This window comes from Bos indicus x Bos taurus, chromosome X (assembly GCF_003369695.1).
Source record: "Bos indicus x Bos taurus breed Angus x Brahman F1 hybrid chromosome X, Bos_hybrid_MaternalHap_v2.0, whole genome shotgun sequence".
Taxonomy (NCBI): domain Eukaryota; kingdom Metazoa; phylum Chordata; class Mammalia; order Artiodactyla; family Bovidae; genus Bos; species Bos indicus x Bos taurus.
The window spans coordinates 22,223,251-22,239,975 of record NC_040105.1 but is presented as its reverse complement, the minus strand read 5'-3'; the positions used below and the strand labels follow the sequence as shown (position 1 = coordinate 22,239,975).

Here is a 16,725-nt window from a genome sequence, read left to right as displayed (position 1 = left end):
AAAACTACAATAAGGTACCACCTCACATGGGTCAGAATGGCTATTATTAAAAAGTCTACAAATAACAAACGCTGGGCAGAATGTGGAGAAAAGGGAACCCTCCTACACTGTTGGTGGGCATATAAGCTGGTGCAGCCACAATGGAAAATAGTGCAGAGATTCCTCAGAAAACTAAAAATAAAATTAGCATATGATCTAGCAATCCAAACAAAACTATAAATCAAAAAGATACATGCATCCCTATGTTCATAGTAGCACTATTCACAATAGCCAAGACATGGAAACATCCTAAATGTCCACTGAAATATGAAAGGATAACTAAGATGTAATACACATATACAATGGAATGCTACTCAGCCATAAAAGAATGAAATAATGCCATTTGCAGCAACATGAATGCAACTAGAGATTATCATACCAAGTGAATTAAATCAGAAAGATAAATATCATCTGATATGACTTATATGTGGAATCTGAAATATGACACAAATTAACCCATCTATGAAGTAGAAACAGACTCACATAGACAACAGATTGGTGTTTACCAAGGGGGAGGGGGTTGGGGAAGGGATGAAGTGAGAGGTTGGGGTTAGCAGATACAACCTTTTATACATAGAATGGAGGCTTTCCAGGTGGCACAGTGGTGAAGAATCCGCCTGGCAATGCAGGACACGTGGGTTTGATCCCTGGGTCGGGAAAATCCCCTGGAAGAAGGAAATGGCAACCCACTCCAGTATTCTTGCCTGGAAAATTCCATGGACAGACTACAGTCTGTCCTCTATGGAGGAGCCTGGCAGACTACAGTCCATGGGGTAGCAAAGAGTCGGACATGACTGAGCACTCATGCAAACAATAAGATCCTACTGTGTAGCTTAGGGAACTACATTCAATGTCCTGTGATAAACCGTAATGGAAAAGAATATGAAAAATGTGTGTGTATATATGTGTGTATACATACATATATAATTGAATCACTTTTCTGTACAGCAGGAATTAACACAACATTATAAATCAACTATACTTCAATTTAAAAATGAAAAAAAGTTTTTAAGGAAAAAAGCAGTCGTCTGAAAAAGGTCTTTCTATAATTAGAGCCATTCTACTTAAAAAAAAAACAAAAACCCTACCAGAGTAGTGTATTCTAAAAAAAAAATCTCAAACAGAACATGCTACTGTATGCGGATCTTCCTAATGGGGTCTGAGGCCCATACTACCTTCATGAAATGTTTTTGATGCTCTTGTAAGACAAGAGGGTGCAGGGTGATTGTGACGAGGTTCTCAATTAAGGTAGGTGAGGGTTACTGGATCCTTCCCTGAAGGAGATCTGTGTTTGGCTGAGGGAAAGTGAGTGACATCAACTAGCACCTTGATCCTCTCTCTCTAGAGATCTTGTTTGTTGGCTCTTAAAATACATGTGTCCTTGAACTTCCCAGGTGGCTCAGTGGTAAAGAATCTGCCTGCCAATGCAGAAGATGCAGGTTTGATCCCAGGGTCGGGAAGATTCCCCTGGAGAAGGGAATGGCAACCCACTCTTGCCTGGAGAATTCCATGGACAGAGGAGCCTGATGGGCTACAGTCTATAGGGTCGCAAAGAGTTGGACACGACTGAGACTGAGTGCACACACACAAACACACGAACAGATTAGTGAGAAACCTGCCCCTCTCTATGCCATAAGGTCAAACCAAATTATAAGTACATTTCACCACAGGGCCACAATTTCTGCCCTTGGCTTGGGCAATCCCTCTCCCATCAGCCCTCGTCACTCAGTTCTATGTCCCGTGGATCTCAGGATTCCTCAGCATAATACCTGGCACATTGCAGGTGTTTACTATTTCCTGATGAGCACTGAAAATTAAAATACCTAGTAAGTTTCAGTATTAACTTACAATAGCAAATAAAATTCAGGGGTTCAAGATAACATTTGCTGGTAATGGTAAATTCCTTTAATAGATGATCACTTCATTCTCTATATCTGCCTGGGAGTATTCCAATCTTTATAGTTAGGGGAGGAAGAGCCAGAAGGTAGACAGGAAGGTGATAATAAAGTGGCAGTATGGTGTGTCGGGCCAGAGGGACATTTTGAGAATGACTTCCCAAATAGAGTGGCTGGAGTATGTGAGCAACAATCACAGCCAAAGTCACCACCCAGATTCACGTCATTTTAATTCCAGAAGCGGGAGGGGGGGGGGGTGTGGTTAGGATCTAGTCCTAACAGTGGATGGTGAGTTAAGGAATGTCTTGTTGTCATGGAAGCAGGAACAGTTAAGTCAAGGTCACAATGTACTCATCATCGAGGTTAACTGAGGCAAAACCTTAAGTTAACCATTTCAGTGAATGAAGAAGCTTCAAAGCCAGTCACGCTAAAAGCACTATGTTTCTTGGAAAATGATTAGTTTACAGAGCTGGGACCTTCAGCCAACAAACTTGAAGATAATTAACATTCGAGGTCAAGAGCTCCCTTTGCAGGAAGCTGGTTTCATCCAGGAAACACTGTGTCACTAACTTCCCACAACAAAACCACGAGCCATGAGCTGTGGGGCATTTTTTCAAGTTCGCGGGTGCCACAGGCCTATGGTTCAATGCTATCATTTCCATTTTGTAGAAAAGGACACTGAAGTGTATGTAGTGGGATTAAATGATTTGTCCAAGCCCACACACATGGTAGGCAATGGAAATCAAGCTTTGAGTACAAGTCCACACAGACCAGTTATGGTATTTCCAGAGAGAGACAACAGGCACACTAACAAGGGTGGGTCCTTCGAATAAGTAAATAAAGTGAATGAAGTGTAAGTAAGTGAAGGAGGTAGCAATCTGATGGCTCCAAAGTGATAACACTAGACAAACATGAGATTATGCAATTTCCTGATTGTTTAACAGAACAAATTTAGACAAAACCCCAGCATTACTAATAGAGACTGTTTGCTAGAAAGAACTGCACTGGGGTTTAACAGTACATTAGGTAGGAAAAAATGGTATGTTATATTGAAAGAAAAAAAGTGTACGTTTAAAAGCTCAATCTACCTGAATTTTAACTGTGGTTTTGCTCCTAATTTTGCTTAGGTAAGATACTTAAATCATCTACGCTCCAGTGTCCTCCTTCAAGAGAGGGAAACATCTATTTCACCTGGATGGAATTGAGCTCCATCTGTCTACTACTGTGTCTGGTCAAAAGTGGTATGCAAAGGGAAGTTCCCTTCGCCTCCTAGAAAGAATAATTTCTGGCTCCCTCTGGAAGAGGTAGCCAAGATGTTAGGTCAAGGAGCTGGCGCTGTGGGCAGCCTCTTCATTACCTGGTACACTGCCTTTCTTGTGTGTAAAACTGGGGAGGTTGGACAGGGGATCTCTAAGCTCAAGCGCCCACTGAATCAATCTATGGGGATAAGATTTTCATTTAGACACCTTGCAATTATTTATCCTGCACCAACCTTGCCTAATGTACAATCTGGGACAACTCTGGAGAGAGCATTGCTAGGAGTGAGTAGCCAAGAAAAAGAGCTAGAAATCAAGAAAAAGAGTACATACATATATTTACATTTGTTTTCCACAAACACACACACACACACACACAAAGAAACAAAGCCTCCAACGATGCTTTGGATAAAGGACAATTGGGTTAGGGGCTTCCCTAGCGGTCCAGTGGTTAAGAATCCACCTTGCAATGCAAGGGATACTGGTTCAATCCCTGGTCTGGAAAGATCCCACATACCACAGAGGAACTAAGACCATTGCCACATCTACTGAGCCTGCACTCTAGAGCCCAGGAGCCACAACTACTGAAGCCCATGCACCTAGAGCCTGTGCTCCACAACAAGAGAAGCCACTGCAATGAGAAGCCACACACACAACAGAGAGTTGCCCCCACAACTAGAGAAAAGCCTACGCAAAGCAACAAAGACCCGCCGAAGTCAAAAAATAAAATAATCTTTAAAAAAAAAAAAAGGACACCTGGGTTAACACTTCACGTATACCCAGAAACCACCTCTATTACACAAACCTCCAAGGGAGAGGTAGAGAAAGCATGCCACAAACTCATGGGATGCAAACATTCTGGCTAGCTGATATATACTGACGTATTTGTCCCAACTTCTCATTCATTTAGAAGCCCTTCAAAGGCAGCAACAATGCCTCAACGATTCCGCAACGCTTCTCAGTTTCCACTTCATTCTGAATTCAGAAAGCTTGACAAATGCTGACGGACTCCTGGGAATTCCCTGGTGGTTCGATGGCTAGGACTCGGTGCTTTCACTGCCAGGGCCCAGGTTCAATGTCCGGGAACTAAGATCCCACAAGTCGCATGGCACAGTCAAAAAAAAAACAAAAGTTGATGGACTCCTAAACATCTTAAGTGTTAACCTTCAGCACTCAAAGACTTTATCGCTTAGTGTTTCAGAGCTCTTGGGCAAAAATTTTAACAGATCTAACACAGTTCTTAACACTGGAAGCACATTATAGTCACCAGTAAGTAAAAAATACCAGCACCTAGATCCTACTCTCAGAGACTAATTTATTGGCGTCTACAGGGTTTTTTTTGGTGGTGGGGAGGGGGGCAGGCAGAGGGCACTGGTTTTAGGAGTTCCCCAGATAATTCTCAGGAGTGCTCAGGGCTGAGATTCACTGACCAGTATCTAATCACAGAAAATTCAACAGCAGGATAAACCAAAGACCTCCTCAGGCTAAGACAGTGGCTGAGCATCCCCAACTTTTTCACTGACCCATCTATTTTTAGTCTCTATTTTCCTGTTTGAGTTTTGTTTCAGCCTCCTAGGAAACTGAGCACACTGGAGCACATGACAGGACCGATACAGGAATGTTAATACAGCAAAACTTTCTGCTTAATGCTTTTTACTTCACCTCAGAAGCAAGAGGAAAAATTAACCAAATCTATACAAAGTGCACAGTCACGTATTAAGGAATATCTGCTACCAAGCTTGAGGAAACCAAACACTGTACTCTTCTAGGACAGATCCAAGGTAGGGTCGGGTAAACCCTGAGTCTGCTCTGGTCAACGAAAATGTAGTAATTCGCTGGGAAAAGATGTGCATGTTACATAGCTCTTGGGATACTTAACTTCACGCCTTGAGAAAATGTTAAAAGAGATACATAGTGATTTATTCCCAAGAGTGACAACTGTTCTACACTGACCTCCATGCCCTAGTAAGAAAGAAACAGTGACACGACCCAAATGATGGAGTGGAATCAGAGGTCAAGTCTAAAAACGAAAAAGTCCCAACTACTTGGGTGATGCTTAGGGAAATAATCTACCAAGTTAGAACCCCAAATATTCAATCACAAGGAATATAAACATCAACCTGTGTAACATATGACAAATAGCTTACTGTAGTTTTTGTGGTATTTATTATAGCAGAAAGAATCATCTCCGACAGGATGAGACACTGACTGGGAAAGGAGGTATCCTCAAGGGATATGAAGGAAATCAAATCCAGCTCTGCCACAAATATGGTGAAACGGGCTCCCTGAAGATGCTTTCAGGCGAGCTTCAATGAAGCCAGATACCCATTCATAGTTCCCAGGTACCCATTATAGTTCCCTTAACACATTTTCTCTAAGTTAGCTAATTTACCAAAAAGAATTAAGTGGGCAAGAACAGCAAGAATCTCAAGTAATAGACAAGGAGCTGCCATCACCAAATTTTACCAGAAATTACAAGGCAAAAGTTAGCATATGATATTTAGCTGAAATCAGCAAGTTCTCCTTTTGGAGAGAATTTATAAATATTCTACTCTGTGACAAAACAGCAACGAGAGAGAAAGATACAGGGTCTTGATCATTGCTGCTGTGCAAATGAACAGCAGAACTGAGTAAGAGTTGACTGCAAACATCCCAGCAGAGAGGGCAATGAATTCCAGAGGGATTTAGTAACAATTTACATACTGCTCTAGGTGATAAATCTGACCATGATAAAAGCATTGTAAATGATTGAGTATATTAAAACTCAGACTGTGCACTAAATAAAAAGGAAACATATTCATTGTCAACATATGTAAATAGATGGGCAAAAGCTGTAAGCCTACGGCACAAAAAATGAATAAAGAATTAGAGATGATATTCTTCTCACAAGCCTTTAATTGTATACTTTGATAGTTATTTTATTAAAGAAGAGAGCACAATAGGAAACAATAGTTACACAGAACAATAGCTTACTGTGCAAAGTAGACACAGGGAGTTCACACAAATGATTAAAACTCCAGAGCCCGGACAGACTTTTTTTTTTCTGGGCTCCAAAATCACTGCAGATGGTGACTGCAGCCATCAAGTTAAAAGATGCTTGCTCCTTGGAAGAAAAGTTATGACTAACCTAGACAGCATATTAACAAGCAGAAACATTACTTTGCCAACAAAGGTCCGTCTAGTCAAAGCTATGGTTTCTCCAGGAGTCATATATGGATGTGAGAGTTGGACTATAAAGAAAGCTGAGTGCCAAAGAACTGATGCTTTTGAATTGTGGTGTTGGAGAAGACTCTTGAGAGTCCCTTGGACTGCAAGGAGATCCAACCAGTCCATCCTAAAGGAAATCAGTCCTAATATTCATTGGAAGGACTGATGCTGAAGCTGAAACTCCAATACTTTGGCCACCTGATGTGAAGAACTGACTCATTTGAAAAGACCGGGACGCTGGGAAAGATTGATGGCAAGAGAAGGGGATGACAGAGGATGTGATGGTTGGATGGCATCACCAATTCAATGAACATGAGTTTGAGTAAAATCCGGGAGTTGGTGATGGACAGGGAGGCCTGGCATGCTGCAGTCCATGGGGTTGCAAAGAGTTGGCCACAGCTGAGCGACTGAATTGAACCAGAGCCCGGTGAATAAATGGTCAAGGGCACTTTACACACATCAAAATGAACAAAATAAACCCACAAGGGAAAAAAAACAAAACTTTTAGCTTCTACGTTACCTATTACACAAAGTCATAAAACCTCATTTTGGGAGGGCTGCAGAGAAACCAGTACACTTCAACTCTGGGGACAACCCTATAGATTAAAGCTATACAATCCCTCGAAGTCTTTCACGTGGTAATTCCACACAGGGGCACAGATCCTAGAGCTAAGCCACCGATCACCTGGATGAACCTTAGCTATCCCAAAGTCACCCTCCAGATAGCCAAGACTGAAGCGACTTAGCAGCAGCAGCAGCAGCAAGCAGGGCAAACAGAGCTTAAACAAGAACAACAAAAATAAATAAATAAATAAAAATAAATGCAAAATAAGAGCAATCACAGCACACTTCTTTAACAGGGAGCCAAACTTAGAGGTTGCAAACTTTCTGTAAAGGGCCAGAAGGTAAACAGTTTGGCTTTGTGGGCCAGTCTCCATGGCAACTACTCAACTGTGCTGCTGCAGAGGTTCAGAAGCCACATATGATATGTAATGAATGGACATGGCTGTGGTCCAATAAAGCTTTATTTACAAAAATAGGTGTTGCCAAAACCTAGAGCATGCACAACATAAAGACCAAACCCTAATGGGAACTATGGACTTTGGGGGATAATGATGGATCAGTGTTGGTTCATCAGTTGTAAAAAACGGCCCACACTGATGCCGGATGTTGATGGTGAGGACGTTTTATTTTTGGAGGTGGGTATGGGAGTTCCCTCTACTTTCTGCCCATTTTGCTGTGAACCTAAAACTACTCTTAAAAATGAAGTCTATTAACTGTAAGACAAAAACAGGTAGCTGGCCCTTAAGACTATAGCATTCCAAGGGGAAAAAAAAAAAAAGGATTTGCCCAATTCTGGAATCAGATAATCATGGAAGCAAAATATCAGTTAACAGAACGCACACAAAATGAAAAGGAAAAATGGTGGTATTTTCTGCCTCCATCCAGTAATAAGACCAAGGTTTCCCAAATCTTGCCAACAACCCGATCAATTTCCCGAGGTTTAATGGGAGGAAACCACTCAGTCATCCGTAGGTCGGTATTGTGACCTGTCCCCCCCTTCGGAAGCATACCTAACTGCCAAGACAACAATCAGAGCCGGAACTACACCTGAAGTGCTCAGAGTCTCATAAACCATGTTGAAATCCAGTCATATCAGATCTTTAGGGCCCAAAAGGTCAATTTGTCCTTTAAATTTAAATACTGACCCCATGACGTCTATGGGGTCGCACAGAGTCGGACACGACTGAAGTGACTTAGCAGTAGCAGCAACATGCATTAAGCCACATTAGATATCTGTCCCCGAAATGGAATTGTTCTTGTCCCCTTTCAATTCTGAATCACTGGCTTTCGTCTCTAACAGGTGAGTCGAATTCTTGGCAGCGCCTTAGAGCAGAATAGCCTGACTGCTGACAGAAAACCAGAGACAAATCCATTCTCCTCCCCAGTAGTAATCAGGCTTTAAGAAGTATGACTTTACAAACCCAAGGCTTTTCAAAGAGCAGTCATTTGGAAGCAAAGTCAACTTTTCAGTGGGCACTGGAACCTTAAAATACCTTCTCAAGGAAAAGAGAAGGTAGCTGGGCTTTTGAACCTCAAAAAGAGTCCAACAGGGAAACTGGCTGCTGCCTCCTAATAGCTGAAGGCTCCAAAGTTCGCAGAACCAGTGTTAATTATGGTAGAAATCTTTTCTGTGAAAAGGCAGAGTTGTCAGACAACCTCTTTTCTGGCGGATTTCAGAGATGCTATATTTAAACATGGGGACCTTAGAAGTTTGCACTTATATAACCACTGACTAAATTAAAGCGACATGATGTTTAATAACCTTTAGATGGAGTCAATAATCACCACTTACTGAGCGCCCACTCAGGGTAGAAAACAAACAGCTGAGGTTGAGAGAGGTTATGGAGAAGAGGTGAGTGCCCACCCTCCACAGAGAGACAGTTTAGAGTAAAATCAAGTAACAGAAGCAAATATCTTTAACACAAGTGTGGCTGTGCAAAAGACAAGGGCAAAGGAACTGGAAAATAAAACAGATGGTCTGTAGAGAGAGGATCAGAGTGATTAATGAAGGAACCAGAAGAGGACAGGGTAAAGCTGAAAGATGAAAAGCATGTCCAGGTGAAAATGTGAATCATTTCCTAGGAACACATTTGAGATCCAGAAGGTTCTACCTTTAAGTTATGTTGCACAGTCCAAGTTCTCCTTTTCTTACACCACTAAGAGAACTTTTAACTCATAACAACCACTTAATAGGAAGACCTCGGGCTTTTGCAAATATCACAAAGAACCACCATAACATGAACTGCCATTTAAAGACAGTTAATTGGTCCAAAATTCCTGAGAGTACCAGATTTATAGGGGGAAAAGAGAGTAAAAGTTGTACTGAGATATAAAATCAATAAATGTTTATTCTGAACATTAAAATGTAATATGTCTATTACTCTTAATAAGGAATACATACAGTCTGAAGCCTTATTGTCCAATAGAAATACGTGAGCCACACGTCATTTTAAACTTCACATAAAAAGAAACAGGTGAGATTTTTGATGCTTTGTTTAATGCAAATGCTCCCAAAATTACCATTTCAACATGGAATCAATACAAAAGTATATTGAGATATTTCACTATTTTTATATTGTCTTTGAAATCCAATACCTTATACTTCCCTGGTGGCTCAGATGGTAAAGCGTCTGCCTACAACGCGGGAGACCCGGGTTTGATCCCCGGGTCAGGAAGATCTCCTGGAGAATGAAATGGCAACCCACTCCAGTATTCTCGCCTGGAAAATCCCATGGACAGAGGAGCCTCTTAGGCTGCAATCCATGGGGTCGCAAAGAGTCGGACACGACTGAGCGACTTCACCTTATACTTAGATCTCAATTCACAGGCTAAATTTCTATCAGAAATAATTGGCCTACAATTAGATTTCATCAAATTTACAGTTCAGGTAGATTCACATATTTAAACTGTTCTAAACATACTTAAAAGTTTTCCAATTAACTGAATCAAGTTTAAACTTAAATTAAATCAACTCAGTTTCCCAGTTTTAATCACATCAGCCACATTTCAAGAGCTCAATAGGTTCAAGTGGCTAGTGGTGATAAAACTGGACAAAAAAGGTCGAAATACAAAGAAAGATAATCCCTGGAATCAAAAATTCAAACCTAATTACTAAAAGAAACATAAAAAAACCAAAGCAAAATGTATAACACAGTATAAAATTAAAGGATTAAAGACAGAAAATGCAAGGAAATTATAGACGTTTATCATTACAGATAATAGATCCGTCATATCAACTAATACAAACTGGTTGAACTTAGCCACATAAAGAAATGGTCTGGCTCACAAAGCAAAACCCAACTTTAAGTTTTCAAGACAATATTTAAAACAAAGTAATTCAGAAAGTTTCGGGAAAATTAAAACAAGGAAAAAAGGGCTCCAGATCTCAATGTCAAATAAAGTTGCATATTTAAGACCAAAAAGCACTGAACTAGTAAAAGCATAGCACTCTGTATCCTAAAGGGTGTATCTCGCAATGACAGTTAAGGCTATCTATGTGGCAAATGTAACATTAACAGGCACAAAGCAAAAATCATAGGCAATGTGTGGAGAAACAGAATCGTATTACTAGGAGACTCGAACCTCTCTTAGCCCATGACAGGCCCAGTAAATTAAAAAAAAAACAAAGGTTATAGAAAATTCAAATAACATAATACAGCAGATTTGATATATCAGACCCTGTAACCCAAGAAGAGAACACAACCTTATTTTTGCTTCCCAAGGAACAATGACAAGAAATGAGCCCTGACTGGACTACAAAACAAAAATCAAGAAATTAAAGAAATAATGATTCAGATAGCATTCTCTGATCACAACGCAACAAAACTACACATCAACAAAATGAGAATACAGGGTACATTTACACTGGAAATTTAATAACTCTTAGTTAACTTAAGAAAATGAAGATGAAGAAGAGCTGCGGGGAAACAGGATCAAATACTATACATATCAGCTGCTAAAGCAGTGTTCAGAGGAATGCTTGTCACCTTAAATACTGAAATAAATAACAAAGAAATGAATTTTCCCATTCAAAAAGAAAAAAATAACAACACTGAGCAGATCAGGGGGGATTAATAAACCCAAAGTAGACATTAATGAACTAGGAAACAAAAGTCATAAAGCTAAGAACTGAATCCAATCATATAAATCAACAACTAATCTCATCAAGAAAGAGGGGAGGGGGGGGAATATAGAAGGAATAAAAGGGGAACAGCCACAGAGAAAATTAAGACTAAGAGACTACTATCTCAGCTATGCAAACTGACTTTAAAACCTTGATGACTAGGATAATTTTCTAGAGAAATAAATCAAAATGGACTCTAGCAGAGACATAAAATCTATACAGATCAATACCACAGGCTAGAGAAACCTGTCAAAGAGCAATAGTTCCCAAGACACACTAGGTTTAAAAGGTTCTGTAGGTAGATTCTACCAAATCTTTAAAAAACAGATAGTTCAAAGGATAAACTATGATCTTAGGGCAGAAAAACAATTTCTCCTGAAACAAGCATGACACTGACAAGAAAATCTAACAGACTGCACATACACACAACACCCAGAGCCAAACAGCACATGGAGATCAATATAATGAACCCAGGAATTCATCATACTATTCTCTCTAGTTCTGTGTATGCTTAAAATTTTCCGTAATAAAAAGCTAATGTTTGACTCAATAAAAAATACTGAATCATTATGCTGTACACCTGAAACTAATCTTATAAATCAACTACTCTTCAATTTAAAAGTTTTCTTTACTCAAACAGAAAATAATTCTATCGAGATACCCTTCTTCACTTATCAAAAGTTTGACAACCATGTGGTAGAACTGTAGGAAGACAGGTACTCGCAGAAACTTCCAGTGAGAGGATAAAGAGACAACCTTGATATGGAAGGCAATTTAACAATATTTATCCAAATTTCAAGGCTTCCCTGGTGGCTCAGACGGTAAAGAGTCTGCCTGCAAGGCGGGAGACCCAGTGATCCAAATTTCAAATGCACATAGCCTTTGATGTAGAAATCCCATTTTGAGGAATCTGCCCTATACAAATACTCACACGTGCATGAAATGACGGATGCAATAATTCACTGTAGCATGGGTTGTCACAGCAAAGACTGGAAACAACTTGCTAGCCATCAACGGGGAGCTGGCTAATGACTATAGTACATCATACAAACTCTCAGATGCCATAAAAAGAAAAAGGAAGTTCTGCAGTTATAGATATGGAAAGTCGTCTGAGGAATTAAGTAAAAAGCAAGGTAGAGACAAAAGTATTACGAGTTGCCAGTTATGTTAAAATGGGGAGGCAAGTGGACGAATGTTGGAAGCTGACTTTTCTATGTCGTTTTGTACCTTCTGAATCTGGAACCATGTAACTATAATCTCAGACCAAAAAGAACCTTTTTTTTTTTTTTAATCACACCCTTTGGAATTGCATTATTGCAATTATAAACTCATAATCCATTTATAACACCTGCTATTCTTGTGACAGTTGCTAAGTGTGTGAAAGGCCATGTTTTAAGTAAAGACTGAGCTCAAAAGGCATAGAGAAATAAGACCCACAGATCAAAGGGGGACAACTCCAGATCCAGAAGATCATCTTAACTGGTGGTTCTCAACCCTGGTGATGCTGAAGAACCACCCAAAATACCAATGCTCTATACCCCCCCCCATAACATTTATAGTAAAGTTTGGGGGATGGGGCCCAGGCATGAAAACCATGCCTCTAAATGCTTTATATAGCAGTGGTCTTCAACAGAGACTGATTTATTTTGCTCCCCTGCAGGACATGGTGCTGTCTGGAAACATGTTGGCTGTCACAACTCAAGGGTGAAGGGAGTGGTGGGTGCTACTGGATCTAGTGAGTAGAGGCCTGGGAGGCCCACAGCGCACAGGACAGAGCCCACACCTGCCCCACCCCTAAAAATGTCAAGAGCGCCGAGACTGAGGAATCCTCCTTTCAAATAAAATCAGTGCTTCTGCAGTAACATGCAGTTTTAGCCTTCCTTCTTAAACAAGGAAGATCATCTTATTTACTAGTGTGGATATATTCGCATAATAAAGCTATTTCTGTGCCCATAAAAACCACAATTTGTCAGTGTGGTTGTCACAAATACTCTAAACGTGAAATTCCGAGTATATCCTCTCTCCAGTCCAGGTATTCTAGTCAAAAACTCGGGTCCCATTTGTAAAGCAGCCAGGGGGAAAGTCACGAAGTTCACCAAGTGGCAGCCTGTGGATCGACATGGTCCAGCATCTGTTCTGAGCCCTGCGTCTTTTAAAATATATTGAATTGGTGCCAATCAGCTTCCCTTTCTGGAGCCAGCACATATGGGGTGGGGGCAGGTAGGTTGCCACAGTCCCCCCACCCCAAGCTGACTGCTCCCCACCCAGGGCCTTTAGCATTTGAGGTGGCCCTCCCCTGCCGTGTGCTCCAATCACTCTGGGCCATAAAAGCCTCCTAACTCTTGTGCCTTCTCTCCTTAAAAATACCCCCACACCCCTTCTAAATTCTCAAACTCCCACATCACTTGCCAATATCAGACTGCTATCCAGGGCTGGAAGAACCAAGAGAATGGTAGAAGCTGAAATGGCCTCTTTGTGTGATAACTGTCTACTGTTGTCATTAAAGATAGGTTGCCTGCCACCTGATTCACCTCTGGGCATTACAAAGGAGGCCTGAGTTTCTAGCAAATTCCACCACAATCTTATATATATATAGCACTTCTGTGAGCTTCCTTATAAGGAAGATTTCAGTTAGTAAGCTTCTTTCATTATCCGAGATTAGAGTACCCCTCCACTACTCCCCAAATAGGTCAGAAGCTTTATACGGGAAATACCTATCCAAAGATTTGGTAATTTCTTTGTAAAAAGCTCATCCCTCTTCCTTTGAAATTAGGATCACACAGTTTCGGAGCTGTGCTTTAGAGATGACCTTATACAACCCACATGTGTTCTTGAGGAGGACAATGAACTCCAGTGAATTCAGTCCCTCAGCCAAGGCCAGCAGGCTCTTGAGTCACTGGCACAGCAAGAATTAGAACATTTCTTTCCAGATAATGGTCCCATGGGTTTTCCACAATAACACTATCCCCCACTGTGGTTTTCCTCCTCAAATAACATCTTTGCTAGAACACCTATTAATGTGGTAGATAGGAGCTGCTACAGAAATAAATCAGTCAAAATGTCTCCAAGCTACCAGGGCTATCACTTCAACTTGGGAGAGTAGAAGGAGGGAACTAGGAGTCTCTAGATTCTTTTTATGTCTGTTATTGTGAATTAACCTGTCTCAGTTTACCCCACTGAAAAGTGGATACCTTCAGACTCTCTCTAAGCCACATACTAGGGATGGAAACGTGCTATTTATAGCAACAGAGACATTTTCTTTTTAAACTTTGAAGGGGGCGGGGGCTCTGCCTGAAACCTCTAAACTTCTCACAAGTGACAGAGATGGTAAAGTAAAACTAATGAAAAGCTTCTGGGAGAGAAGTTTAAGATGCAAAGGTTCACCTATCACCGAATTCTGATTTCCCTCATCATTTGCTGGCAAACTGGTTTCTTAACATTTAATTTGGTCTCAACTAACCAATTCCGCTCGTCCTATCCCAACTGTGAACATCACACGGTGCTCTGGCTCTCCACAAAAAGTGCTACCTACTCTGCACTTGGGTTTTTATGCCCACCTGACATCATCTCTTGACATTTACCTAAGATTCATTAAACGACAAGCTGCCCCGTTATTCTCCCTTGAGAGCTTAGAACATCTCTGCTGCTCCATGTTCTTTCCCTTCCAGGATGCCTTGCTCTGACTCGATACCTGGCTGCGCACTTCGGTTTTATCACTTTCACGTGTTTCACAACCAGCTGCCCCGCATTCAGCAATTGTGAGTATTCCCTACGTGCTTGCACCGGCACCACTCTGGGGAAACACGGTCCAGTTTTAACAGAACGTCGTGGACTATTCCCATCTCAGCTAGGCCTCAGGCAGGTTGGGGGCAGGGTCTTCTGTGCTCGCACCTCACGTCGTGGAAGCTACCCACCAGCCCACCGCACAGGGGAGAAGCGAGGGGACGCAGGAGAGGCACGACGAAAGGTGTGGCACCTGACCCTGCTCTGGCGCCAGGAGCCCACACGTCAGTTCTTCCCCAGCATCTAAGGCATTCGCAGCCCAGGCCTCCAACTGCTTTACCAGAACACCACCAAGACAGCAGTTCGAGTCCGGCCGCTCCGGCCGCCTTAGGTGGTGCCTCAGAGCACCTTAGAGCAGAAAAGGAACGAAATGTCATTGCATAATTTATTCGACCGCAAGGCGTTTCTAAACAGGTCTTACCCAACGCAAAAAAAAAAAAAACAAAAAAAAAAAAACACAAAAAACAAAAAACAAACCCAACGACCTAAACATAAAACCATTGAAAAGCCACCCACATTCCGCTCCGAAGTTTTAATGGCCCGGAGGTCTGTGTCAAGCAGATTGGAAGCTAACGACGGCAGGTTTGGGAAGTCCAGCCGCCCGGGTTGATGCTCCTCAGACACCGTTTCTGTGTGTCGGGGTGAGCCCCCGGCGGGTGTGCGGGTGCCAGGCCCTACCCCTCCGTGCCCCCAAATCCGAGCCTCTGGGAGAGGCCCCGGAGCCCCGCCCGTGGTTCCCACGGACTTTGCCCGGAGGCCGCGGACACCCGCAGCGGTGGGCCCGGAAGGTAGCGCCTCCGCACCCTGGGGTCGTGGGGACCGTGGCCCCGCACTTACCGAAGTCCAGGAACTGCTTGATGGAGAGCGGCGACGGCGAGAAGCGCGAGTAGCGCTCAATCTGCTTGGGCACCGGCTGCTTCAGCAGCAACCGGAACAGCCGCATCCTCGCCCCGGCAGCGCAGAGACCGGCCGAGACGCTCAGGCGGCCGCAAGGACCGGTGCAGCTGAGCCGCGCGGATTGGGCACGTTCGCCAAGCGCGCACCCCGGCCTCCGCCTCCGCCTCCGCGCCGCTGGTGCAGCCTCCGCAGCACCAGCAGCACAGCAGCTCCCTAGCCGCGGCCGGTTGCCCGCGGCTTTCCCAGGCCCCGCCCACGGGGGCGGAGCCGGCCGCCGCACGTACGCGGGGCGCGAGGGGCGCGCGGCCGCACGCGCTGGCTGCTGATTGGCCGCTGGCGCCTTGGCTTTCTTTCGCCCGGGCACAGCCCGGCGCCGGTGCGTCCCTCCTTTCTTCCTGGGACCCAAACAAGCCCGGCAAGTGCAACTGACCCGGGTCCCGTCCCGGGCTAGGTCCTCCGCGGCTGAAAGGTGGCGGAAGTGCAAGGAGACTGGGAAGAGACCCGAAGCCCTCGCCCGGAATCCGATCCTACGAGCTGCTCAAGGCCCCTCTCTACCGAAGGCATCTCTTCCGGGAAGCCCTCTCTGGATCAGCTGACTTTGACTTCAGGGTATTCGTTGCATCTTGATACGTTTTCATTTTCTGTTTACCACTTAATTATAGAGATTGCTTCATGCCCACCACCACCATCACCACCGTTGGGCAGAAATAAACTCACTGGTTCGGATTTCTGCCTGCCCATCACCATTGGACGGAATTCATTATAACGTCATTGATTCTGTTTCGTGGCCCCCCCCCCCGCCCCCACCCTTCACCTTCGGACGGGATTGTTAGGTCAGTGCCTCCCTATTTCGTGACTCACCGCCCCTGGTTCCCACCAACCCTCCCTTCCCACGCTCCTTCATGGGCCAACACCTTTGGGTAAGATTAATTGATAAGTCACAATTTCATGCAACCACCAC

General features: G+C 43.2%; 1 protein-coding gene across 2 annotated transcripts in view; it reads right to left on the bottom strand.

Moving 5' to 3' along the window:
* The window catches only part of PDK3 (pyruvate dehydrogenase kinase 3), an 82,639-nt gene extending 66,295 nt beyond the window's left edge, over positions 1-16,344 (bottom strand). For both annotated transcript variants that reach the window (XM_027533591.1, XM_027533592.1), the window contains exon 1: positions 15,705-16,344. In XM_027533591.1, the coding sequence (XP_027389392.1) occupies positions 15,705-15,810 (106 nt within the window). In that variant the 5' untranslated portion in view covers positions 15,811-16,344. The remainder of the gene's footprint in view (positions 1-15,704) is intronic.
* Between the last annotated feature and the right edge of the window lie 381 nt (positions 16,345-16,725).